The sequence below is a fragment of the Myotis brandtii genome, unplaced genomic scaffold (assembly GCF_000412655.1).
Source record: "Myotis brandtii unplaced genomic scaffold, ASM41265v1 scaffold853, whole genome shotgun sequence".
NCBI classification, from domain to species: Eukaryota; Metazoa; Chordata; class Mammalia; order Chiroptera; family Vespertilionidae; genus Myotis; species Myotis brandtii.
The window spans coordinates 222,828-233,196 of NW_005371463.1; the positions used below are offsets into that span (position 1 = coordinate 222,828).

General features: G+C 53.2%; 1 protein-coding gene across 4 annotated transcripts in view; it reads left to right on the top strand.

Moving 5' to 3' along the window:
- Positions 1–10,369, top strand: part of USP53 (ubiquitin specific peptidase 53) — a 75,373-nt gene that overhangs the window by 34,603 nt on the left and 30,401 nt on the right. For 3 of the 4 annotated variants that reach the window (XM_014532165.1, XM_014532166.1, XM_005884749.2), the window contains exons 13-14: positions 819–1,482; positions 2,944–3,020. In XM_014532165.1, coding sequence (XP_014387651.1) covers positions 819–1,482; positions 2,944–3,020 — 741 coding nt within the window. Of the gene's footprint in view, positions 1–818; positions 1,483–2,943; positions 3,021–9,959; positions 10,257–10,369 lie in introns of those variants that run through there. The other variant, XM_014532167.1, reaches the window with a different exon arrangement.

A 10,369-nucleotide genomic window follows, 5' to 3' on the forward strand; every position in this document is an offset into this window, starting at 1 on the left:
GGAAACATCAATGATGAGAGAAAAGCATTGATCGGTTGCCTCCTACACCCTCCCTACAGGGGATTGAGCCCACAACCCAGGCATGTGCCTTGACTGGGAATCGAACCGTGACCTCCTAGTGATGAGCCACACTGGCTGGACAATTTATTTAATTTTTAATTAAAATTGATTGCAGCCCACTCGTGGTGCACTCAGTGAGGAGGATTATAGAAAAAGTGACAGGAGCTCGCTTTCCTGGTGCCCCAACCACCCCTCGGTCCCCATCGTTGTTCCATTCACCACGAGCCTCAGCACTTTCCCTGTGCACAGCCATGTGTAACTGAGACGCGGCCTGTAGAAAGGGTGTGAGATTGACCTTGTGTGCCTGTGTGTACAGCCACAGCAGGATCCTTGCCAGGAATCGCTGGGTGAGGGGGTCTGTTTTGGACTTGGTTGCTGTGGCTCAGTTGCCCTGCTAACGGGGACCCGTCCACGGTCCCACCACAGCGACTGGGCATCTGTCTCCCCCCTCCGCAGCGATTGATCTCACAGACTTTCGACACTCTGCTAGCATAAGAGGTAGGACATTTTTTTTTTTTTCATGAACCATAAATGAGGTGGAATACTGTTTTTTAAAAAACTAATTATCTTGTGATCTCTTTAGAGTTATTTTAAAGTCAGTATGTAGCCGTTTAATTTACAAACGTCTCAGTTAGCACAGGACTTGAGCCCTGGGTGGTGGAATCGCCGCTTACTCCTCCTGCTTAGACATCTTCTCCAAGTGGCTGTGGCTGAGGCGGCCCTGAGAGTGGTCGTGTGTCTCCTTATTTGTTTTAAAGATGTGCTGGATGAAGACCTTCCACGCGTCAAGCCCGGATCACCGCCTGCCCCAAACGGCTTCCGACAATACGGCAGTCGCCCCGCGTCCCCCGGTCAGGGGCGGGGGCCGTGTGGCCAGGACCCACCCACCCAGAGCCGGGCGTCTGTGCAGGTCCCGCGTGCGGGGAGGCCCCAGGCTCCTGGTCCGGCGGTGCAGGGTGACAGCGGCCCTGGGTACGAGACAGACAGCAGCCTGGACTCTCGGGGTAAAGGCAGCAGCCGCCACAGCAGGAGCGGGAGCCGAGGCTGGAAGCCCATGAGAGAGACCCTGAATGTCGACAGTGTCCTCAGCGAGAGTGAGAAACGGCAGCATAGTCCACGGCACAGGCCGAGCGCCAGTCACACGCCCAGATGCAGGGACCAGAGCCCCAGCAGCTGGCCCCAGGGGCCGCCGAAGCAGAAGTGCTTGATGACCATCTACGAGGATGAAGCGAGGCAGGAGCTGGGCAGCAGGCATTCCCCCGACGGCCCGGGGAAAGGCCTTACCGAGACGGGCGTCCCTGGCGACGCCTGGCAGGGGCAGAGGACTGAGTCCGACTACGAGAGCAGCGACCACGTCAGCAGCGGTTCCGCCAGCCTGGACTCGCCGGGTGTGGACGGCGCCGGGACCGCAGAGCCCCCCAGGTAGTGCAGTCATGGGAGGGAGCGCCCCTCCCCAGGCGCCTCCTCAATCATTTGAAGTGATTTTCAAAGTCCAGGGTCTGTTCAGTGTGATGGAAGGAGCTTGAGCTCAAAGGAACGACACTGGGACACTGCGGGTCGTTCGATGTTTCAGGTTCTTATTTTCAGTGGTTATTTCCAGATTCCAAAACACACAGCTGTGTCGGAAACGGAAATTATAGAAATACATTCTCACGGTCGCATTGAAAGCTGTGAAAGGTGCTACAGGTGTAAAGCGCAGCTCTGAGTGGGTTGCTGCGCGGCCATGAAGCCAGTTGTTTAATTCTTGCCTCTAGTTCATGCCTGTTCTCCCGCCTCGGGCATTTGTACCTCAGACATGGGGGTATTTTATGCTCACAGCCCCGCCCGTGGAGACACAGTTTCCTTCAGCAGATGTGGAAGAGTGCAGCCACCTCACTGTGTTTGTGCTCAGCGATTCTGAGCGTGTGGGGTCGCTGTCCTGGTCCATTGCACTCGGGAACCCGGGAACCCTGCCCCCAGTCTGCTCAGCGGCTGGCTTCCTGGGTCAGCCTATCGACTTTATGCTTTTAGTGCATCCAGAACATTGTGTGTTGCGGCCAAAGGTAAACTGAGTGGGGCGGGGGTGGGGGGGGGGGGAAAGGATTAAGGAAAGACAGACAAGAGAATGAAAGCTGGGTCTCGGTGGGACGCTGCTCCCTGATGAGGAGACAGCGCCAGCGCCCACAAGCCGTGTCTTTATTTTATAGCAGATGCCACGAGGCAAGGTAGGGGTGTGATCACATTGTTTACAGCATTCTCGTGAGTTCCAACCCTACTCAACTACATGCACCCGAACTCTATCACAAGGCACGTGGGGCTACGTGTTTGGACCATAGGTTCAAGCTTACAACCACAGCGGTTGGCTATAATTGTGCTGGGAGGGCCCTGCCCTCCAGCTGGGACTTGCACGTGGCAATGAGAGGACCCTGTCCTTTGATTAGTCCGAGGCTTGAACCTGGCCAAAACACTGTAGCCGCGCCCCATAATTGTGCTTTGATATTAGATGGTGCTTCACCACCTTCATTACTAAAACGCCAGATGTGCAGAAATCAGCTGCTTGTGTTCCATTAACAGCCGGGGAACTTCTTGTCAGGCAGGGGATTTCAGCTCCTGGGGATGAGTAGCTTAGGGTGGTAGAGAGGTCGGGGCTTCGTAACCTTGGGTTTTACTTATTGGGCAAATTAACTTCACTTCCTCGCCTCAGTCTGCTGTAAGCTGCGGGTGAGAAGTGCTGTGAGTGCCGTGGTGAGAGGCAAGTGAAATCGTGTGCGTTAACACCTAGAACCGCACATGGCGTTTGCAATCGCTTAACGAGTGTTGTTTTCTTTCTCTGTCTCAGAGTAAACTGAAATGGTAACTCATGGTAGCTGACATGTCCCGTGTGTGTTCTGTTCTGTTTTCTAGTGACCAGAGTAAGACAAGCAACCGAAATACAGAACGTGTGAACTGTGCCTCCCAGCAGAGTGAAAACCACCTGGAAGGTAACTTTTCATTTAAATAGATTGTAATTGTGCTCATCACAGTGATGAAGCTAAAGCGGTCCTGTCAGGAGAAGTGATGAGCGATGAGGTGGAGGTGAGCGGAGCCCGTGCTGGGAGCCTTTGCAGGGACGGGAAGGGAGTGTCACTCAGGGCGGTTCCGTCTTCGGCTGGACAGCGGTGAGGACCTCAGGTCCCAGGGTCATAGCGCTGTTTCTTGTTCATGTCCGTGTGCAGGACAGTCAGCCTGCTGACTGACCCAGGTGATCACGGGCCCAGCGACGGTACCCCATCGGCACTGATGCTTCTCTGACCACGGCTGTATGGAGGTGGGGGTACCCCGCACGGAGAATCACGTGTTAGTTCCTAAAGCTTCGCCCAGGAGTTGATTGGCACACCACACTCCTCTCACTGGCCAGGCAGGCCTCCGCCACAGGCCTGATTGCAGAGGGGAAGGGCCATGTCACAGGCACAACACCAGGTGTCCACCACAGGGTCAGGGACAAAGAAACTGTCAGCAGCTGCGGGACAAGCTCAGTCGGAAACAGTGGGCACTGGTGCGGTCGCTCCGGGGCCTGTGGCGTGGGTCTCTCCGGTGCCTGTGGTGCGGGTCACTCCGGTGCCTGTGGCGTGGGTCGCTCCGGTGCCTGTGGTGCGGGTCGCTCCGGTGCGTGCCTGTGGTGTGGGTCGCTCCGGTGCCTGTGGTGTGGGTCGCTCCGGTGCCTGTGGTGTGGGTCGCTCCGGTGCCTGTGGTGTGGGTCGCTCCGGTGCCTGTGGTGTGGGTCGCTCCGGTGCCTGTGGTGTGGGTCGCTCCGGTGCCTGTGGTGTGGGTCGCTCCGGTGCCTGTGGTGTGGGTCGCTCCGGTGCCTGTGGTGTGGGTCGCTCCGGTGCCTGTGGTGTGGGTCGCTCCGGTGCCTGTGGTGTGGGTCGCTCCGGTGCCTGTGGTGTGGGTCGCTCCGGTGCCTGTGGTGTGGGTCGCTCCGGTGCCTGTGGTGTGGGTCGCTCCGGTGCCTGTGGTGTGGGTCGCTCCGGTGCCTGTGGTGTGGGTCGCTCCGGTGCCTGTGGTGTGGGTCGCTCCGGTGCCTGTGGTGTGGGTCGCTCCGGTGCCTGTGGTGTGGGTCGCTCCGGTGCCTGTGGTGTGGGTCGCTCCGGTGCCTGTGGTGTGGGTCGCTCCGGTGCCTGTGGTGTGGGTCGCTCCGGTGCCTGTGGTGTGGGTCGCTCCGGTGCCTGTGGTGTGGGTCGCTCCGGTGCCTGTGGTGTGGGTCACTCCTGTGGTCGCTCCGGTGCCTGTGGTGTGGGTCACTCCGGTGCCTGTGGTGTGGGTCGCTCCGGTGCCTGTGGTGTGGGTCGCTCCGGTGCCTGTGGTGTGGGTCGCTCCGGTGCCTGTGGTGTGGGTCGCTCCGGTGCCTGTGGTGTGGGTCGCTCCGGTGCCTGTGGTGTGGGTCGCTCCGGTGCCTGTGGTGTGGGTCGCTCCGGTGCCTGTGGTGTGGGTCGCTCCGGTGCCTGTGGTGCGGTCTCTCCGGTGCCTGTGGTGTGGGTCTCTCCGGTGCCTGTGGCGTGGGTCGCTCCGGTGCCTGTGGTGTGGGTCACTCCGGTGCCTGTGGTGTGGGTCGCTCCGGTGGTCGCTCCAGTGCCTGTGGCGCGGTCGCTCCAGTGCCTGAGGCGCAGTCCACTCCGGTGCATTGCCAGCAGCCAGTAGCAGCCCAGAAGCCAAGGGTGTTGGGGGAGGGGGGATGTACAGAACTTGCAGTGCTGTCGAGGGGCCTGTGTGTCTGGGAGGCTTGGGGGAACCATGAGCAACTACTATTGAGGTTGCAGGGACCAACAATAGAAATGGTAAAATTCAGAGGATTAGAAGGAATTTAATTTTTCAAAATAAAGAGTAGCCAAAAAAACAAACTTTAAAGTTTGTTTTCAGTATTTATCCTTCTGAAGGCCTGTGGAGATCATTGTTCAGGTGGCAGACTTGAATATGGCTAAGTGCTAACTTATTTTGTTTCCATCAAAGGGTATAATATCAGAAGGAAACACTGATATTGAGGAAATAGCCTTCCTTTCCCATGTAAATGTCTCGCCTATTTAACAAATCTGATCACGTCTGGTAAGCGAGCATTACAGGAAGCAGCGAAGGGCTGGCCAGAGGCCGCGGCCGAGGTGGGGAGCTTGAACAATGACCCCAGTTCAAGGTCTTGACAGAATGGCACTGGCCTCCCGAGAGCATATCGCACAGGCCGTGGGGCCTGCGGTCAGGAGCGCGCTGCCGTGAGAGCGTGAGAGTGGGCACTGGTTTCCCATTGAACATGAGAGAGTGGGCATGTAGCCCACTTAGAACAATGTTTTTAAATATATTTTATTGATTTCAGAGAGGAAGGGAGAGGGAGGGAGAGAGAGAGAGAAATGTCAATGGTGAGAGAGAATCATTGATTGGCTGCCTCCTGCACGCCCCCTACTGGGGATCGAGCCCACAACCCAGGGATGTGCCCTTGACTGGAATTGAACCCGGGAGCCTTCAGCCCACAGGCCAACGCTCTCTCCACTGAGCCACACCAGCCAGGGCTGAAACAATTCTTATGGTGGTAAAATACACATGACCTTGGCCATTCTAATAACCACTTTTAAGTGACAGCTCAGTGGCATAAAGTCCACTCACATTGTTATGCAGCCCACACCTCTCCCATCTCCACTCTCATCTTCTCACACTGAAGCTCTGCCCCCATCCCTCCCTCCCTGCTCCTCCCAGCAGCCACCTTGCTTTCTGTCTCTGAACTGGACTAGTCTAGGCACCTCAGAGAAGAGGGATCGAACTGACTGTTTTGTGACTGGCTTATTTCACTTCACATAATGTCTTCAGGTTTCATCCCTGTGGTGCCTGTGTCGGAATTCCCCTCCTTTTCAAGGCGGGGTAGTTTCCATTGTGTGACCTGATGCGTTTGTTTATCCATCCGCCTGCTGTCGGACATTCGGGCCCCTCCACCTGTGGCCGTTGGGAGCAGCACTCCTGTGAGCCAGGGGGACAGGGACCTGAGAGTGCACCTGGCATGGCTGCTGAGTCCTGAGGGACCATCCCAGCAGCTGCACATTCCACAGCCCTGCAGTGCACAGGGTGCCCGCTCTCCACCCCTCCCAGCACCCGTATCGTCTGGGCTCCTTGATGGTTGCCATCCTAACGGGTGTGTGAGCCTCTTTTATTTAGCTACATAAATTGCATCTGTTAAAATTATTTCTTGCCCAGCGGCGTGGCCTATGAACCGGGAGGTCACAGTGCAATTCCCAGAGCATATGCCTGCGCTGAGGGCTCAATCCCCAGGAGGGGCTGCAGGAAGCAACCAATGGATGCTGTTCTCTCTCATCAATGCTTCTATTTCTCTCTCCTTCTGCTTTCCCCTCTTTAAAATCAATAAAATACACTCACTCATCTCCTGCTGGGCACATGGACTGTGTCCAGATCTTAGCTGTTGTAGATTGTGCTGCTATGAACATATGGGTGCATATATCCTTTCTGATTGGTGTTTCGGGTTTCTTAGGATATATTCCTAGAAGTGAGATCACTGGGGTCAAATGGCAGTTCCATATTTAATTTTTTAGGAAACTCCAGACTGTTTCCCATAGTGAGTGGCTGCACCAGTCTGCATTCCCACCAGCAATGCACTAGGCTTCCCTTTTCTCCACATCCTCGCCAGCACTTGTCATTTGTAGATTTGTTGATGTAGCCATTCTGACAGGTGTGAGGTTATACCTCATTGTGAGGTGATAGCCCAAGTGCCCATCAATAGGTGAGTGGATAAAAAAGCTGTGGTACATTTATACTGTAGAATACTCCATAAAAAAGGAACTCTTACCTTTTGCGACAGAATGGATTGACCTGGAGAGTATTATGCTAAGCAAAATAAGCCAGTCAGAGAAAGACAATACCATATGACCTTACTTATACATAGAATCTAATGAACAAAATAAACTGATGAATAAAATAAATCCAGAGACATAGAAGCATGGAACAGACTGAGGCGGAAGCTCAGGGAAGGCGGGGGAGGGAGGGTGGTGGGGAAGTGATCACTGAAGAGCTTGTATGCATATGTGCATAAGCCATGGCCACTGCCAATAGGCAGGTGAAGGCCTGGGGCGGGGGCAGGCTAGAAGGGGTCAGTGGGGAGGGGAGAGGGGACATATGTAATACTTTCAACAATAAAGATTTAAAAATAAATATATAAAAAAAGACTGAGATGGATTTACAGTGTCATCCAGAATAAAGCATGAGTGAAGTGTAGACACCCGCAATTTTAAAAATGTCTGATTCCGTGCACATCAGGGCCCCCGTGGTTCTTACTGGCTTTGCCTTGCTCATGCCCCAGCCTGTGTCTTGCCCCCTGCCCAGGCCTCGGGAAGGGGTTTATGAGGCAGTTAGGGATGTAGGCCTAGATCTCAGGAAAGATGATGTATTTGGACTCGTCAGCATGTATGGGAGCTGCATGGCATGGATGTGAGCTGTAGCACTCGAGAACTGGAGACGAAGAAAGAGATAGAAAAAGAGAGGAAGGATCTGTTTTCTTCATCAGTTTATTCTGTTCATTCGATTCATTCCACATATGAGTGGGGTTTGCTGGGTGAGAAAGATGAGCCAGGACTGAGAGAAGGAGCCACGTTGGGAAAGTGTGAGGAGTAGCTGGGAAGGCTGAGGAAACCCAGCAGGGGGTCATCCCAGGGACCCCAGGGAGCTTCCTGAGGGATTGGGGTCACAGAGTGAGCAGCGTCAGGGTTAGATGTCCGCTTCTCAGTGGTCCTCAGTGATGCAGGAGAGCCATCAGGCTGGAGGGCGTGAGACATGAAGCAGGATCCGAGTGAGGCGCTGGGAAGTAGGCTGTGTTCTTGGTGCCTCACTCGTGTGTCAGACCACAGGGGGGATGTTCACTGGAGGGAATCTGGGGAAGGGCACAGGGATTCCTAGTACTAGGCTTAATCTTTCAACTTTTCTGAACTTCCTGAAGTGATCTATATATATAAAAGCCCAAGCAACCGTTCAACCGTTCCACTGGTAGCTATGACATGCACTGACCACCAGGGGGCAGATGCTCCGACTGGTAGGTTAGCTTGCTGCTGGAGTCTGGCCAATCGGGACTGGGCAAGACAGGCCGGACATACCCTGGAGCCCTCCCGCGGTCCCTCCCCAGCCCCGATCATGCACTGGTGGGGTCCCTCGGCCTGGCCTGCGCCCTCGCCGGTTTCAGCCCAATCTCCACAGGCCAGGCCAAGGGATCCCACGTTCACCGGGCCTCTAGTTTTCAAATAAAAAGGTTTCCCAGTAGAATTAAAAGTAAATAACAGGGACGTGGCTTTACCACATCTGTCCAACCTTGGCTGGGATTAGCCCAGCAGCACCTGGAGGAGGAAAATGAAGGCCAGGACTCAGCTTGGCATTCGTGTCAGGAGTCAGGAATAAGGATGCCCTAGGAGGAGGGTGGGGAGCAGGGCGGGGCCAGGACAGCCAGCATGGTGTCTGGAGGGAGAGCTGGAGGGAACCAGGAGAGGCAGGCCTGGGCAGGAGATGAGGGCGGGGCCTCCGTCCCTGTGCTGTGCTCAGTGGGGGGTGGAAGGAGCTCACACTCAGTGCTATCTTCCTCCAGGAGCCGAGGGTGTCTGCTGAAATCCTGTATCTTCAGATATTGCAGACGACACACAACAAGTCTCAAAGGGACTATTAGGTTTTTCAGAAAACTTGTGCCACCAGCTTTGGAGTTAGCAATCCTTAGCTCAGTCTCAGTTGAGGGTAGAAGTCAGCCTTAGTTCAAGCTGAGAATCTGGATCCTGGGAATGACAAATTAGCCTGTGCTCAAAATATCCGTTAGTTCCCTGAATTTCTTACTACAAAAAAGTCTGTTGAGTGAAATAGACTACCCTGAATAGTGTCAAGTCCTAGAATCAGTAAATGAAAACAGTTTTATTAGAAGTTTGTACATACGCCTGTTTACTTTCTCTAAGGTTTCCTCCCCCAAACTGCAGAGTGTATTCATTTAAAACAGTCTATAATAAAAAAGCATAATATGCTAATTAGACCAGACAGCCGAACGTCCTTCAGACAAAGCCATTGCGGCTGCGAGGGCCAAGGGCAGGCAGCTGTAGCAGCTGGCAGTGGCAGCAGCGGCAGGGTGATGGGGGCGGCACCTTCCCCTGATCGGCCTAGTTGCCTCTCCTGAGGGCTCCTGGACTGTGAGGGGGCAGGCAGGGCTGAGGGGATCCCCCCCCCGGCCCCCCAGTGCATGAATTTCCGTGCACCGGGCCCTAGTAACATTATAAAGTGTATCTAGAGAAGACGGCCTTTGCCAGTTGACTTGTTCCTGTGACGCACATTGATGTTCTGAGTGTTCGGCTGCAGAGGGCAGTGACTGGCACACAGCACCACCAAACGGTGATGTCGTTTTAAAACTGGAAGCATTCGGTATTGAGTTTGTCGCAAAATAGCATGATTTGCTTTTTGTTTAAATTGTAATTCCAGTGAGAAAAGTTTCCGACTCCTGCTTTTTTATGTTGTGTCCTCCCAACATTTGGTTACTTAGGAGCGTTGTTAAAGTAGCCACTCATCCCTGTGGGTGAATTTAGCCAGAAATAGTTATCCAGGGGAAGTAGTGTGCGTTTCCTAAAGTATTCAGATCCTATTTGCACATCTTATAATTGCAGGCCAGATCATTAATTATATGACTGCTCTTGAACGTTTAGGCTTTGTACGGCAGTGTTTCTCTTTATTCTGACAGAGAGAGGGCAGTTTGGTTTTCTGGCTACTTGACGTCTGTTTCAAACCGAGGCCATCTTTTCAGATGAAGTATATATTCTTGACTGTTGGGCTTTGGGTTTTTTGGTATACAGTATCAAAATGAGCATTATTAAATTAAAGCTCTCTGCCCTGACATTGTGGCATCATTTGTGCCAAGTGTTAAAATCGGTCTATTTTAGATTTGCAAAGAACCTGGAGCCAAAATTCCCGTAAAGACACATGGATGTCTATGTCAGCAGGAGAGAAAAATAGCGCATCTATTTTTAAGGCAGTGGAATTCTGAAGTCAGACCACTTGGTTGAATGCTTGCCATAGTGATTGAAGTTCCACACACTCACAGAGCCTCTGCTGCCCCCTGCTGCCGGGGTGTGGACACTTGAACAAAAGGCAAGAGTTCTTGAAGATTTATTGTTTTCTTGTGTGTGTGAGTCTATTAGACTTGAAATTATGAGTAAGTTAAAAAGTAAAATAAATATTCTGAAGTTAAAATCAAAATGGGTAGAAAATTATCATGTAATTTTAAGTTACAAATGTTTTAGGCTTTAAAAACTAATGAAAAATTAGCCAGGTTCTTTTTGACACTTTATTT